Source organism: Rattus norvegicus, chromosome 20 (assembly GCF_036323735.1).
Source record: "Rattus norvegicus strain BN/NHsdMcwi chromosome 20, GRCr8, whole genome shotgun sequence".
In the NCBI taxonomy this organism is placed as follows: Eukaryota; Metazoa; Chordata; class Mammalia; order Rodentia; family Muridae; genus Rattus; species Rattus norvegicus.
The window spans coordinates 32,815,049-32,831,932 of NC_086038.1; the positions used below are offsets into that span (position 1 = coordinate 32,815,049).

At 41.5% G+C, this 16,884-nt stretch overlaps 1 protein-coding gene across 2 annotated transcripts in view; it reads left to right on the top strand.

Annotated features, from left to right (window-relative positions):
- Window positions 1-16,884, top strand: part of Slc35f1 (solute carrier family 35, member F1) — a 388,376-nt gene that overhangs the window by 241,958 nt on the left and 129,534 nt on the right. For both annotated transcript variants that reach the window (NM_001109338.1, XM_039099032.2), the window contains exon 2: window positions 1,222-1,397. In NM_001109338.1, the coding sequence (NP_001102808.1) occupies window positions 1,222-1,397 (176 nt within the window). The remainder of the gene's footprint in view (window positions 1-1,221; window positions 1,398-16,884) is intronic.

A 16,884-nucleotide genomic window follows, 5' to 3' on the forward strand; every position in this document is an offset into this window, starting at 1 on the left:
TTTCTCTCTTTATTTCCCAGGAGTTTCTCATATTCAATAGCACATCTAAGGCTCCTTACTGAGAAGCTGTTTCCTAGTAGGAAAACATAAATGCAGCAAAACTTCTCAAAGGCTGGGCCCAGAAGGCTTGTGGCTTCACCTTCTCTGCACTCTAGGGATCAAAGCAAGGCTAGATTAATCTAGCTTCCAAAAAAGGAGAAATAGATCCGTGTTCCATCCAGAAAAAAAAATGGACTTGTGTCTGCCATGGGAGAAGAAATCCTTGGAGGAAGAAATATATAATATCACATATCCTCTGCTTAAAGTCTTTGTGTTTATACCACAGCTTTCACATTTTATATTGCTGCTTCTACAAATACACCACAAAGGTCAGGAGAAACTTTCAGAGCGAAGTCCGCCTCCTGTTTCCAGACGCTTTCCTGTGTTGGAGTAGGAGTGTGTGTGTGTGTGTGTGTGTGTGTGTGTGTGTGTGTGTGTGTATGACTACAAAGCTTATGTGGGCATTTCATTTCCATGGAAACTGAACACTTTGACTCTTGCCTCCAGTCCCCGCTTCAGTAGTCTGCAAGAGCACTGCCTATGAAAACGGCAATGAAAATATTTGCATAATTATTATACTACCACAGTCCCGAATCTATTTCAGGAATAATGGCTTTAATATATAGGCAATTGTAACTTAAGAAACTGAGAATAAAGACCCGAATAAAGCTTCTTAGAACAGAGTTCCAGAGTTTAGAAGGACGCTAGACGGGGCCCCCTTTCTCAGTCAAGAGTGTCTGGATCCCCCATTATTAATTAATTATACACAAAGTTGATGCTGGAATCTATTTCTGCCCGCTGGGTTGGGCACACTCTCGGCATCACTAGTCCACATGCTGTGCTAAGCTTCAAGATGATATTCCCTTTCCTCAACGGTTTCTGGAGTACAGTGACTGGAAGGAAGCCAGGTTCCCAGGCTGAGACTCAACCTCATAACCTGGTTTTGCTTTAGCCTCACGATGAGTTCTGTGAGCAAGTTAATTACCCATGTAAAGAGTTAGTTTCCATCTCTCTAAGGCCTCCGTAATAATTGTACAGTTCCTTAGCACTGCCGCAATGGGTTACAATACATGGTATCCAGTGCCTTGAACTCAGTGTCTGCTGTGAATTACCAATGGATTTAACTGCCAGTGTTTCCACTGATACCCTGCTGATGTTGCTGTGTTTTGCTTCATTTCTTAGGGAGATGTTAATCTCTGTGGCTTTGGGCCAAGTGCTATCCCTTCTTGTTTGTGGAATTGGCTTGACCAGCAAATACCTGGCAGAAGATTTTCATGCAAACACACCAGTCTTCCAGAGCTTTCTGAACTACATCCTCCTCTTCTTGGTCTACACCACCACCCTAGCTGTCCGACAAGGTGAGTTGCCCCTAATCCCAGGAACATGACTTTTACAAACACATAGACTATGAGCCATTGACTAGACATTTTATCATTTGTCAGTAAGAAGATTCGAATTTCCAGGTCTCGCTTTGCTATTTTGCAGTAATACCACACAGAGACGTACATTGTGTGAATTCAGCAACAAGCAGGAGCTGTACGCACTGCAGAAAAGTACAACTATTCATGCCTTTGAGTTCCTGATAAGGGTTTTGATCCTCTCAATGAATCTAAATAGAGCACCACCTGAAACTCGGAACAGGCCTAATCAACTCTCCTAACCGTGCCAGCCCTGAGCTGTCTGAGGGGACTACAGACAAGTGTAGGTTCTTTGGGGGAAGTGACACAAGTATGAAAATGAACAGCTTGAGCCCACACCATAAAAGGAATGAAAGAAAGGGCGACTCCCATAGATAGCCACATGTTTTAAATATTAAAGAAATAAAATAATGAAAACAACCTTTCCAAGAGTCAATAAGAGAAAATGCCTTTTGTAAGAGTGCGTCTAATAAAGATTATGTGGGTGGGGTCAGAGGCTCTTTTTAAAGCCCCCTACTACACTGTCAAACTTAGTAATAAACCTTTTGTCTGGGACCCTAGAAAAAGCTCCAGATTTTCCCCTAAATTGTAGCTGTTGATCAGGATCCATTGAAAAAATAAATAATAAAAAAACCATTAGTAGCTTTGAAAACAATCACATATGTTAATAACCAAAAAAGCATGTATCTTGCTAGACATGTTAGTTCAATAAATACACTTTTTGAAACTTTCATAAGAACTATTGGTATTTAATCCTTCCATATCCTTATTTGGAGTTCTGTCTAAAATAATACTGCTCAGGTGTAAAAACTTAGCCAATAGTAGGCTTCGTCTTAGAAGAGAAGAGAATGAAGGTGGCTGAGGTTGGGGATGGCTTGGTTGTTCAAGACTTTGCCTTGCAAGTCTGAGAACATGAATTCAGGGGCCCAGAACCTACTTAAAATTCTGAGCAAAGCAGCATGCATCTGGACCCCACCACTGGGAAAACAGAGACAGGCAGATCCTGGAGCTCTCTATGCAGCTGGGTGAGCAAGACTGACAAGCTCCACTCTGTCTTATCAGTTAAGCTGGGGAGTAGTTAAGAGTGCTGCCTGATGTCAATCTCTGGTATTTGTGTGCATACACACATGCATGTGCATGTGCACATGTATGCTTACCTATTTATACACACAAACACAAGCACATGAGTAAATAACCCCCAACATACATGCACATGCGCGCGTGCGCGCGCGCGCGCACACACACACACACACACACACACACACACACACACACGGAACATTACCACACTCATACTCAATTGATTTTTCTAGTTGTTGAAAATATATTAGAAGCTAATTTAATTTGCTTTCCCCAAGTTGATGTTACTTGGGTTTTGTTTTGTTTTGTTTTTTTAGAGCCTTTAACATTAACAGCTGTAATGATGGTTAAGAATAAACTGCCAGTCTACAAGAGTTCTAGACACTAAGTCTTAGTGTCCTCAGTGTGAGTCAGAAACCGGTGAATTTGAATGATATAAGTGTCTTGAATGGTGGCGCCCCAGGCAAGGAAAAGACTCCAGGAAGTGAGGCAATGAGAGAGGCATACAATTAGTAACTCGTTTCAGAGAAACTGTGGGAATGAATCAGAAAAGGAGAGGCAAGGGATGAATGTAAAACTCACTTGATGTGAGCTTGAATCAAAATCAAAGCACTGGTATTATTTAACCTAATATAAGGAGTATAATTAAGAATAATGGGGTCAAATAAATTCTCAATAGTTCAGTACTGAAAAGAATGTTTGTATGACGATGGCAAATTCCTCATCAGTGATTTTTAAGCACCCCTGGATTTTGAATTGGCAAATTGTTCCTCCCCTTTGGGTTCTGGTCTTTGTTATTTTCAAAGAGTCCAGAGATTAAGTAAGAGTCTATATGTGGGGAGAACAAGCATACTAAAAATTGAAAATCATGATTATAATAGTTACATGTAGAAGCTAGAAAAGTTAAGGTATGAAAAGAGTGTTAATAATATTAAAAATGCCACTTATAATAAATATTTGTAATTGTCAATGACAGTGTATGGAACTTAGCCCTTCTTACTTCTTCAAAGCCAGGAAATATACCATCCAAAATTTTATAAAGCTACTAGAAAAAGATAGAGGCTGTGACCAGCTATTGCTAGAAGAGCAGGTGTCTTAGTCAGGGTTCTCTAGAGTCACAGAACTTATGGGTAGTCTCTGTATAGTAAGAGAATTGGTTGATGATTTACAGTCTGTAGTCCAACTCCCCAACAAAATCAGCAGCAGCTGTGAATGGAAGTCCAAGGATCTAGCGGTGACTTAGTCCCACTAGGCAGGGGGACAGGTGAAAAAGAGAGACTCTTCCTTCTTCTAATGTCCTTATGTAAGTCTCCAGCAGAAGGTGTGTCCCACCACGCCTGGATCTGGGACTTGCTTTGTCCCAGGTGACCTTGAACTCAGAGATCTCCTTGCCTTAAGCTCTTGGGATTCACAGCCACTTTGCCTCAAGACCTCCATAATGAGATCCAGGTCAGAAACTTGTATCTCTTAGCCTCAAGATCAGAATCAAAGATAAGCCTTCCAATTCTGATTGTAGTTCATTCTAGATATAGTCAAGTTGACAACTGGGAATAGCCACTATAGCAGAGCCTCTTTTTGTGAAATTTGGAGGAGGAGGGAGGGATAAGCAACCTTTATAGTACTTCTCAACCTTCCTAAAACTACAACCCTTTCATACAGTTCCTCATATTGTGGTGACCTCCAACTGTACGATTATTTTCCTTACTACTTCATAACTGTAATGTTGCTACTATTATGGATTGTAATGTAAACATATGCTATACTATGCAAGGTATCTGATATGTGACCCCTGCAAAAAGGGCATTTGACCTCCAAGGGGGCCATGGTCTACAGGTTAAGAACCACTGCTTTAGAATAAAAGGAGACATTTGTGTTTCTTGAATTTGACAATCCTGAACAAGAAAGTAGCATGGGGTGTACAGTGTGGTGGGATGGAGTAATGAGATCAGAAGAGAGTCATACAGACAATGTGATAGGTGCGTCAGTGTGGGGAAGGCAGAGGCTGAAGACTGGGAAGGAATATGGAGGCCCTTTAAAAGGAAAGAGTAGGAAATACTGTCTTCCCAGTGAGTGGGGGAACCAGTTCTCACAGTGCAGTGCTCTTTTTGGAGGTTCCTTCCTTCCTTCCTTCCTTCCTTCCTTCCTTCCTTCCTTCCTTCCTTCCTTTTTCTCTTTCTTTCTTTCTTTCTTTCTTTCTTCCTTCCTTCCTTCCTTCCTTCCTTCCTTTCTTTCTTTTTTTCTTTCTTTCTTTTTTTCTTTCTTTCTTTCTTTCTTTCTTTCTTTCTTTCTTTCTTTCTTTCTTTCTTTCTCTTTCTGTTTACTGTCACGCTGGATGACCACTGACCTTGCTCGAGTATCTGTGTTTGATGTTTACTCACATACACTGGTATTTAGCCAACATCTGAAAATCAGTGCCCTAATTCCATTAATTTAGTACATGCTGTGTCCCTTTAATATGTTGGAAGCATCATAACTTTTCTGTTCAGGCACCTCAACACTTGGAATAACCGAGTAACACAGAGGAAATGGGAAGTCTGCGCGCAGGGGAGGACCCCTTACAGCCACCCCTCCTTTCTCAGTGCTCCTCAAAGCCTGCAGGTCAGATCAAGTGCTGGCATTCGCATCTCTCCTAGCACAAATATCATCTACCCAGTTAGGCTTCCACATTGGCCATATGTGTATGCCTTGGACCGCTGAGAGGAAGCAGTTTCCTGGCTGTATTTTTATAACAGATCGCTGTCATGGCACTCAGACAGGTTCTAAAACTAAGGTTGTCACAATGGAAATCCTGAGAATATGTAAGTGTTGTGTGGCCTGAAAGGTTGAAGCTCTGCTCTCTTTCATTTGTCTCTGGAGTTGAAGATTCTACTGTTTCTAACAGAGCACTTCAGTGATAAAACTCCAGAGAATGACGTTTAGTTCAAAATTGCAATGTCCACCAATATATCCAGTTTGGGGAGTAAAGGACAACTGAAAGTACCCTTACATTAACCCCACTGAGAAATAGTTAGAAAATGAAAATGCATCCATAAAGAAACACCAGACATCAAAGAAGTCCATGCTCTATGTCCAAATTAAGGCTCTTGAGAATATAACTAAGGAAGCAAAGGATGCTTCGAGTGAGGCTTCACACCTGATTACCTGCCTACGAATTACTTGAAACGCTCCTTCATCCCTGCATAGTTCCTCCTTTCTTAAAATTTCAGGTAACTCTAGCTGAAATCCAAAAACCAAAAGACACAAAAAGGCAAACACTGTGCAACAAGGGAGGGCAGTCTTCAGCTCAACTAAAGTTGTGCTCTTGCTTTCGTGATACAGAAGCAAGAAATATGACTGGATTTTAAAATCAAAAGTGAACCAGGATGCCTTCCCTAACGAGGAAATGTTTATCATCAGCTTTTTGTCTATAGTCATTTCTTACTGTTTTCCATGTCTGCTTTCAGTGCTCCCTGCTTAATGGATGAAGTCAATTTGATTACTACCAGTTTTCTACATATGTGTCTAACTAAAGCAAATGAAGACAGCGCGGTAAAGACAGGACGCTCAGCAAAAGCAAAAGCAGGTTCATAGCCTGTGTTCTTCCTGCAGCCACAGTATGGAAAATGGCATGGAAATATAATAGAACCCAAAGGGCGTACCACTATATAGAAGCCTGGGGTATCCCTTCAGTATTCCTCATAACAATCCTTATAAGGGTTGATTTTTCACTGAAGAGTATTTATTTAAGCTCATCTAATATTTAATAATAATAATAATAATAATAATAATAATAACAATAACAATCTTCTGGCTAAAGCAATTCAATAAACATCTCATATCTTGCTTTCCTGAAAATTCTTGCAGATAGACTTTTGGATATTTTCTATCATCTCTTGCTTTGTGCAAGCATGAAAATGAAATGAGTCTCCAAAAGTACGAATATAACATCCATAAGCAAGTCTTTAAATATTCATGTAGTTAGAAAAAATAGTTCAGAAGGTCATATTCAGTGAAACAGGGTTCTTGGCAGAAGAAATCTTGGCAACTTAAACGTCTGCGTCTTGCAGTATGCCAGACTCTGGCATTGACTAAGGATCTCTCAAATGAGAAGGTTCTGGTTCTTCTCTACATTTGGGAATCTCTACCCTTGAGTGCATTAGGATATTTTTAGTGTTCACCACAGGTGGTCCCAATCCCAAACCAAAGCAAAAAGACATGAATTAAAGCAAAAGATACAAGGTTTTCTCAGACCAGAAGACCAAGGAGACTTCAGTGCACACTCATTTCCCAACTCCCCAGATAAACCTTACTAAGGCGCTGAAGAGGAGGGAGTGCCTCAGGTTGGCAGGGTAAAAGAGCATATGGAGAATGTAAATATGGAATCATACATCTCCTGGGAGCCACGGGGAAACTAACATCATCAATTCCCTAAGACTAGTGAGGTGATTTTTATTGGACTCTCTTCAGTTCTCCCTTGTAGTAAATTACCTGGCAAACTTCCATGCCTACTCCTTGTCAGGTCACATTGTTTTTTGTTTCTTAAGTGTGACTGGAAAGTTGTAGTCACTGGGGTATAGAAAGTTTGTACCCGAGGGGTTTCTGAGATGAATCCTTGTAGATGACCCTTGAGAAACACTTAACACTGTCACAGTGAGGAACAAAACAGGCTTACGTTTGAGCAAGCAAATACCATGCTAGTAGGAAACTGACAGGAAAATTACACACAAAAAGTTAGAGCCCACGTCTAGCAAAGCTGCCTGTCATGCCGTTCTCCATAGAACACCTGTGGAAGTGCAAACTGGCCACACTACTTCTGAATACAGTTTGGCATTTGCTCATAAATTTAAACATACACTTCTTATATGATCCAACAGTTATTCTCTTCCTAAAAGAAATGACAGCGTAACATTGATACACCAACATGTATGCACATGTGGCTTGCTTTTAGAGACTATAAAAACCTATAAAAACAGCAACAAAAACAGAAACCTGCGTGCTCATTAGTTTATAGAGGGGGAGGAAAAGCCGCTTGTGGTGTCGTACACCAGTGATCCCAGTATTCACGAGGCTAAGTCAAGAAGAATTCCACAGATTCAAGGTCATCTTAGGCTAAAGGACGACTATCAGTGCTAGTCAGAGCTGTGTAGCAAGATGCCACCTCAAAGAAAAGCAAGGAGCAGTTGGGGTTAGTTTTAGGGGCCAGTGAGTTGGTTCACAGGATAAAGGCATTTTCCACAGAAGCCTGATGACTTGAGTTCTTCCCCGGAGCTCACTTTGTAGAAGAACAGAACCATCTCCTTCAGGTTTTACTCTGTCCACCACATACACAGCATAACACACATGTGCCTACACTCACATCTATACATACAACACAATAAATAAATAAATAAATAAATAAATAAATAAATAAATAAATACTGTAACGAGTTTATATAATCCATTACCACTCCCTAAGAAAGAAATAAGGTACCCATTCCTATAGCAATATTAACTATTTTAAATAAAATAGTTAAAATATGCTAAGTGCAGAACTGGATGCTCTGGGTAACCGCATGCTGTATTGTTATATGAGGTTTTGGAGAAAGCAAAATAATAATGACAGAAGTATATCCACAGTGGGTGGAGACTGAGAGTGAGGGCAGGCTGCTAAAGCCACCAAGGACACCTTTGGCTCAATGTGTTCCCTGCGTTTCAATTGTTACAGGCATCGTATAAGTGTATACATCTCTTCAAACCATATACTTAAAGAGATGAGGTTTACTGTGTCTAAATTATACTTGATGGAAAATAGAAAATAGCCTAACTGTAGGCCACACTGTGGTTGCCTGGGTGGAAGACTATATTGTGGAGTTTCCAATATGTGGCTATTCTTCAGGTTACACACGGGTATCAGGAAATGCTGTTGAAAGCGTCACCCTTCATTGTGGCATCCTTCTGGAATACCAAGCAACTTGATCAATCAAGCTTCAAGCCACGCATCAAATAGTGCCAAGTACACAAGTTCCACGTATATACAGTGTTTATACGATAAATTTGCACCAAATAGAGCATCCCACACTCTTAATAATATTCAGAGCACTCAATATAGGACATCCTATTTACACCACAGTGCATAATCACAAATACAGTGTTGTACACAGAGCCCTCCGTATCAGCCCAATAAATGACTTTCAGACTGAAAGAAATGGATAAGAATATGCAATGCCATCTTCTCCGTTTAACGAATCCTCATGTAAATTCACACGCATGCTTTTATATATCCCCTCCCCCTGCTTTCCTCATGCTAAATACTTCCTTAATGAGTACCCCTTTGGTTCGTTCATTCCCAACAGCATCTAAGCTTGCAGGAAGGGATTGTGTCCCTGTTGTATCGGGAGTCCATGTTGACTGTTAATTCGGGAAATCTTTAAGCATTAATCTTTCCATGTTGAGAGCTGGCAAAAAGCAATACTCATTCCTGGCACGAAGCTGCAGGGCTCATGTGGGAGATTGAAGGGCGGTTACAAGATGATAACTGTATTGCCTGAAGCAGATAAGTCCCCTCCTGCCAAACCAGTGCTTTGTATGTAATTAGTGTAAAAATTCAGAGGAATAGAGTTTATCCTCACAATCATCTTTCTCATTAAAATCGAATCATAATGGAGGAACAAAGCCATCCCTGAAGTGAACGGAATTGCTTCCCTGAAGTTTTCATTAAATCAAAAGACTCAGCAGTTGGGACTCACGCAGGCACCATTGCAGGCTGCTGCATGAGATCTGCAGGAGAAAATGACTTTTTACCCCTCCCAGGATTAGAATTGCATTGCGATGATCTTCCGATCAGAATCCCCTGCCTGTGCATTTTATGAATGTTCCTGCTCACTGGATTCTATTTTTGAGGCTTCTGAGGGGCAGGGGGAAGATCACGTAATTTGACACGTTTAAATGCAATACATGAAAATTGGGGGGGGAGGGGGTGCTGTGCACCAGAGTCAGAAAGTGTCTGCAGTGACCTACATTAAGAAAAGCATAAAGAAAATAACTCCTAATACAAGAACATTCAGAGCCTATGCTGCTTCTCCTCATGTTTTATTTAATATTTCCATGACAGAACATAAGCATCACTACCTTTCACTTCTAGCTTCCTAATCAATCATTTCTAAGAATGTCTTTTTTTCTTTAAGCTTTCTTGAGATATATTTTCCTTAGAAAAAAATTAAAATAGCTCTATATCTTAGAGTAAAGAATGATGCCTCTTTGTGCATTTGATTACATTAATGTGTTATTTGTGATTATTTGATTAAAACTCTTTTCCTTTAACTTAAACTTAACATTGTTTTTCTAGTTAGTAGGGGTGCGGTTTTGTTGTTGTTTAATTCTGTTTACATTTTCTCCATAAAATGTTGCTACCTGCTCTTTCTTTTTACTAAACTATTGGTTTAAAAAAAAAAAGAAATGTTTACGTGAGCGTCCCGTGAGTGAATCTTTTCTGCAGTCATTTAAAACAGTTACATACATTTATATAATGAATGGAGTTATATAACGAATTTAGTCAGTTTTTCCTCCCCAATACCCTTCTCAAGTCTGCCTCTCCCCCTGAAATTGACAAGTCCTCTTCAAAATTTCATGACTTACTTTGTATGGAAGTCACTGACTTTATTTAGGTTCTTGCCAAAGCATTTCTAGGGATCCAATATCTCTGGCCTCTTTGAGCCCTTGCACTTTCATGTACACACCCACACACAAACATGCACACATACACATCATTTTAAAAAATTAAAATTTAAAAATTTATTCTTTTAAACAATTATGGTTGAGACCTTTTCTGAGTTCAATTAAATTAAAATTCAGAGTGAGGTTCTTCACTAGAGTAAATGCAACTTATTTGTGGCTGCATTACTGAAGAAAATCACATACACACACACACACACACCTGAAAGAGTGGACAACTGGTATGGGTCTTCAGAGATATATAAGGTCTCCATGACCCTCCTCTCTTCATCCACAATATGTTGATGGGCCTAAGTTTCTTTAAGTCTTATGTAAAGACCCACCGCTGAGAAGAAGTCATGACCATAACAGCTATGCTGTGTGCAGAAGACATGCTTTTACTATATATCTCGCTGTCCTCTGGAATTTACATCCTTTTTCCCTGCCAACTGTCTACGGTCCTTGAGCCTTGGGGGTGTTGGTATTAGTCTTCTACTTAGGACCAAACACTCAACCGTCACTTAGTCTTGGCATTTTGTCCAGTTTTGCATTAACAACTAACCCATCACAGTAAGAAACTTCTCTGATTAAGGCTGGCTATGGCACTTACCTTTGAGTAGCAGCATTAGTAGCTGGAGGGGATTTAATAACACAATCATTGTATGTCACTTCTTGGTCATGTCGCAGCCCAAGTGATGCCATGGCTGTTGAGCAGGTTTGCAATACCAGCCATGAGTTCCATTCCACTGAGTAGACTTCAAATCCCATCAGAAAGCAGTTAGCTATCCCCATACTGATCATCCACTATTGCACTGGCGGGCACACTGTGCCTGGTGATTAGAAATATAAGCTGATAGAATTCACAATCAGATAAGCCTTTTCATGTCTTTCCTTATTTAGCAGCCTAAAAACTGCCCTTTGACTCTGTGACAGCTAGCTAATAGGGAGGAAGCTTCCAACTAAGCCCCAACAGTGATTTTTCTATGTCCTAAGACATAAGTGGGCAGTGTCTTAAGCAATAGGGTCTTACGATCAAATCCAAGTGGGAAGCAAGGAACAAAGACAATGTGGTATAATGTTTGGGAGTCTCTGGGGCTTAACTAATCAACGGTTTAGAGGAAGGTATCCCATATTTGAAGAAAATATATAGCTTCAAATTTGTATCTCCATAAGTCTACTCAGTTAGACTTTTGGGGACTGCAGATGTAGATCAGTGGTTGAATAATACTTCTTTCTCAGTAGGCTCAGATGTGAGGCCCAGAACTCACATCTGGTGTCACACAACCACGTGGAAATCCAGCTCTAGGGAGACAATGTCTCTGGTCTCTTGCACTCACATGTACAATCTCTCACACACAAACATACACATGCATATAATTTAAAATATAAATATAATTTTGAACAACTGCAGTTGAGAACGTTTCTGGACTCAATTAAATCAAAATTCAAGAACCATTGCAGAGTTTATGGCTCCTTAGTGGAGCCTTTCGCTTCACCCATCTGGATACTAATGATAACTGTCTCCGTAGTTTATGTGAGCCAAACAAGGTATGGTATTGGTGGGGGCTGCCTAAAAGCAGTCAAGGAATGTGATTATTTATTTACTCAATAAATGCTGAAACGTCTTCCCATCAGTTCGAGGTGTTTGTGTTTGATACAAGGTCTCACTCTGGCCCTGGCTTCCCACATGCTGAGATTGTGGGCATGAAGCACCATGACTCGCATACCAATAGTTTGAATTTTATATGCAAAACCCTTTAATTTGTGTAAAATCCTCATGGTGACTTTGTCTAGGATTCCTGCATGAGTGGTCTCTTTTAGCTGACCTTGAGTATCATAGCTGCTGGTGTGATTCCTAGGGGAATTCAAGAGAAAAGATTCCAGATGTTCTCTGTCCAGTATGGTGGCCAATGTGAACAGGGAATTCATTAATGTATTATACAGTCATGCAACTAATTTTAAAGATGCACAAGTGCAAAATCATCTCACTAGTGCCCAGAGGGGGTCTTTCTGCCTAAGCCAGCTAAGCCAAGGGAAAGAGTCAACACCCAGTGCCTTTGTCCGGATGGCTCCGGAGGGTGTCCTGAGTCTTTTAACTGTGAGTTCATCTGCATAGTTTACTGAGGCTGGGGAAGACAGGCAAGGAAGGCACTAGAGGTGTCTGAGCGTTTTTTTCTATCTTTATTAAATTGGGTATTTCTTATTTACATTTCAAATGTTATTCCCTTTCCTGGGTCTCCAGGCCAACATGCCCGTAACCCCTCTGTCTCCCCTTCTATGTGGGTGTTTCCCTCCCCATCCTCCCCCCATTACCGCCCTCCCGCCAACAATCACATTCACTGGGGGTTCAGTCTTAGCAGGACCCAGGGCTTCCCCTTCCACTGGTGCCCCTACTAGGCTATTCATTGCTACCTATGAATTTGGAGCCCAGGGTCAGTCCATGTATAGTCTTTGGGTAGTGGCTTAGTCCCTGGGAGTTCTGGTTGGTTGGCATTGTTGTTCATATGGGGCCTCAAGCCCCTTCAGCTCTTTCAGTCCTTTCTCTGATTCCTTCAACGGGGGTCCCGTTCTTAGTTCAGTGGTTTGTTGCTGGCATTCACCTATGTGTTTGCTGTATTCTGGCTGTGTCTCTCAGGAGAGATCTACATCTAGCTCCTGTCAGCCTGCACCTCTTTGCATTTTTAAAGAGCTTTCCCTAGGGTTGGCATGATGTTGTTGTTTGTGTGAGCTGCCTTTGGATTCTAGACTGGTCTCAAATGTACAGCTCTGCTCTCTCAGTTTTGGAACTGTAAGAAGTTGGCTCCCACACCCAGTCATCATGATGAAAGGTAAAGGGAGAACGCCTCATCTTGTCTCTCCCTCTTGGCTCTATGTGTGCTTCTTGTTTCTTATCTTGAGTCTAGCCCTTTCCTTCCCACATAGCCTTTAACTTTGAGACAAATCGGTAAAAACAGGAAGAAAGCACCCATTCTGCAAGAGAGCAGAAATGTTCTTATAAATCTTGGACGACCGAGAGCAAACCAGGTTCCATTCTGACTTTTCTACAAACCACTTCCCCAGGTCACTTTGCTTTGTTCAGTGAAAGGCTGCAGGCACCGATGCCCATTAAGGTGTGCGCGAAGCTAGGAGGAGCTGTCTTCTCTCCTGGATGGTTTTTCCTCCCTCCCACTCTCAGGATGGTGAACTGCAGCCAACAAACACTGATGAAGTCAAGGCAAATCCAGAACAGCTGGGAAGTCAAACACCCTGATAACTGAGGTCCACGCCAGCTGGAGAAGTTGAAGAAAAAAGAAATGTAAAAAGCCAAAGTCAGGGGACTGCGCTGTCATCAGCAAGAGATCATCAGTTCTTGGGATAAGGACCATAGATGGTTTTAAATCACTATGAAATTGTCAATGGATTCCACGTTGGAGAGCCAGGTCATGGTTTTATAATCAAAATCCTACATTTTCCTTAACTAATTAAAATGATGGCGAGCCTTTCTCATTTAAGGTCATCTCCATGAATGCCACAGTAAGAAATAGGTAAGCAGTAATGTAGGCATACTTCAAGAACCAGTATTCTTCTTGAGTGACCTCATTCAAAAGACTTAGACACATACTTCCTTTTCTTTCTCCTCTCCTCTCCTCTCCTCCACCTCCTCCTCCTCTTCCTCCTCCTCCTCTTCCTCCTCCTCCTCTTCCTCCTCCTCCTCCTCCTCCTCCTCCTCCTCCTCCTCCTCCTCCTCCTCCTCCTCCTCTTCTTCTTCTTCTTCTTCTTCTTCTTCTTCTTCTTCTTCTTCTTCTTCTTCTTCTTCTTCTTCTTCTCTCTCTCTCTCTCTCTCTCTCTCTCTCTCTCTCGGACATGGTAAAACCACTCTATTTCAGAGTTCAAAAAATAACATCTGGGTGGAAAGAAGAAAAATATATAGGAATCCAAGATGAAAAAAAGTTACAAAGTATCCTAGGAGAGCACAAAGCGCTGGAGCCAGAAAGGTAGGAAGTGGCCGCCTACCTATTCCATCATCCTTGGAGAAGAAGGGACCATGCTATTGTGGTTCATGGCAGTGTCGCATAGCAACTGTTGAGCAGGACACCACCCACAAACTCAATGGTATACACAGTGGCCCCTCCAAGATTCAAAGCACAGCTTCCTGATGGCCTCTCCTGGCCTTCTTTTGATGGTATATGGCCTTCTCACCAAGACCCCATCTTTGCTCTACCTACAAGCACATTTCAGCTTTGCCTTTGTTGGCTGAGGTCGAAGCTTCCAGCTGTGCAGTGTTAAACTCAGGACCATTATAGCACAGCTTTAAGGCAGTTATTGATTTTAGACTTTTGTTCGACTAAAAGAAAACTAAGGCAGATCATCCAGGAGCAAGCAAAGACTGTCTAAAAATAAAGTCAAGGAGCTTGGTAAGTAACTTCTCACAAGGAAGTGTGTGGGCACAGCTTATGTAAGTGACAGGAATGGGGAAGTCTTTCTACAGTTAAAATTATAGGTTATTTACTATATGGAGACTTATTAACCCGCAGCCCCTGGTTCCTACTGTTCTGACCTCAAGTATGATTAACTATGCTAAGTGAAGAAAAGAAATCTTGTGATGAATGTGTGGTCATACTGAGTGTGGTGGTCCTGAAGGGAGTCAACGTGGTGCACAAGGTGAGAATGTGACCCCTCTCCCAGAGATGTTTCATAGTGTTAGTTCTATGGTTCCTTTATAGAGAACCTTCCAGAAGTCTCCAGCTGAGCACATGCCATTCAAATTTCTATTACAGAACTTCCAGTTCTCTTACCTACCCACTCTTTTTCATTTCCTGTGGATACTTGTTCATCATCCCGCTCATTATTCTTCCTTTTTTTCAGGAAGTGTTTTGGGAATGCTCTCTTTTCCTGGGCACTGTTTGGTAGGACCGAGTTCCACCCCACCATCACTGGGCGGGTGCTGGGATTCAGGGAAGTACCAAGACACTGCTCCAGGGGTGGGAAAATGCAGTCTGAGGTTGGGAAGCTAAAGCTGCTATTCCCTGACTCAAGGCATGTAGTTGCCACTAGAAAACTGCACGGGGAAGTTGGCAACAAAGGATTGGGGGTCCATGGGCCTTCGCAGAGGCCAGGATCACTGGGAGCCCTCAGGCTGAGGACAGTGTCTAGCCTGGAGATGGGGATGGAATCTCTGGCTTAGCTCATCTGGTGAAGGTAGCAGCACTTGTGTGGGGAGTACAAGTGGCCCTTCTATGGGAGATGTAGACAGTGGCTCTACTCCATGTTCCCCATGGTGGCTCTTGATGAAAGAGACCTTGTGCATCTATGTCCCCTCCCGAGCAACTACAATGGACTCTCCATACTAACTCAGAGAACACACCTCATGGTGGTAGATATTGAATGTGTTTGTAGGATATGCTGACTGATACACAAAGCTTTCTCCAGTGATCCTCCACTAACATCTGTGAAGTACACTGTGCCCAACACCATGTGAGACCCCTCCAGGTAATCCCTCTATGTCTTCATTGGCTCTAGCTCTGTAGTAAGCGGGGCCAGGGCTGGTTGTCTCCTGGATTGCTGCCACCATCATCTTTGCCGATTTCCGTCTTTGATGTCTGTCCCATTTGCATCTCGGGCATCTCACATTTAAAGCTCTCAAGTCAGATCCTGGATGGCCACGTCCATCCTTCCTTACAATTCTGATTGAACTCAGGATTTGACAACACTAACAGCTGGGGGAAGGGATTAATTAATAAAAAGTTTTCTCCGTCTAATGAAATCAATCTCTACTTCACTTCTCTGCAATTATGTGAAGGAAAAGGAGTCTTGTCACAAGGACTCAAAAAAAAAAATCTCAAAATCAAGGTAGTAGGATGTTGCTAATCCTGCTTCCTAATTAACGTGTCTACTTCAGGAAAAGAGGCCAGACAAATAACAAGCTAATTTTTATCCTCCTAGCCAGGGGTCTCTTCTCAAGTGTAAGCCAAATTCCCTTGGATTTCTGAGTAGGTGAATCTGATTCAAATGTAAATAAACTAATAATTAATCAGTATTTCAGGTACCAATTTCATATGGAATGACTTTGGCTGCTCCTACATTCTGCAAACAGGTTTGCTGCTAAATAGAATCTTCCTATCACTTCACGTAGAACCTCCAACTTAAATTTGATTAAATCCATTTTGACTTGAGAGTGAGGACAATGAAAGAATTTAGCGATCGATCTAGGTAGCAAACAAATATATGTGTTATATTGTTCCTAAAGCATATGTCCGTGCGATCGACACTGCTAAACATGAGGAAGGTGCCAGGAAGGACTAAGAGCCAAAGAGATTAGGCTAGAGGCCATTGTTTTTGTTTTGTTTTGTTTTTATTTTTTCTTTTTTTCAGAGCTGGGGACCAAACCCAGGGCCTTGCGCTTGCTAGGCAAGCGCTCTACCACTGAGCTAAATCCCCAACCCGAGGCCATTGTTTTAGTTTTATTTTTTTATTTTTAAGTTACTTGGGCTAACACATTAGTGTAAACATTGCTATGTAATATAAACGGTTCAAACACAAGGCATAGATATAGTTAAAAAAAACGATCGCACTACCCACCGAGCACATGAACACCGCTTTATTCCAAGGAAATCTTCATTCAAATACTGTCGCTTGTTTTCCATGGCATTTTTCTATGCATTTATATTCATATAGAGCATTGTCGTGTGTTCTTCATGAA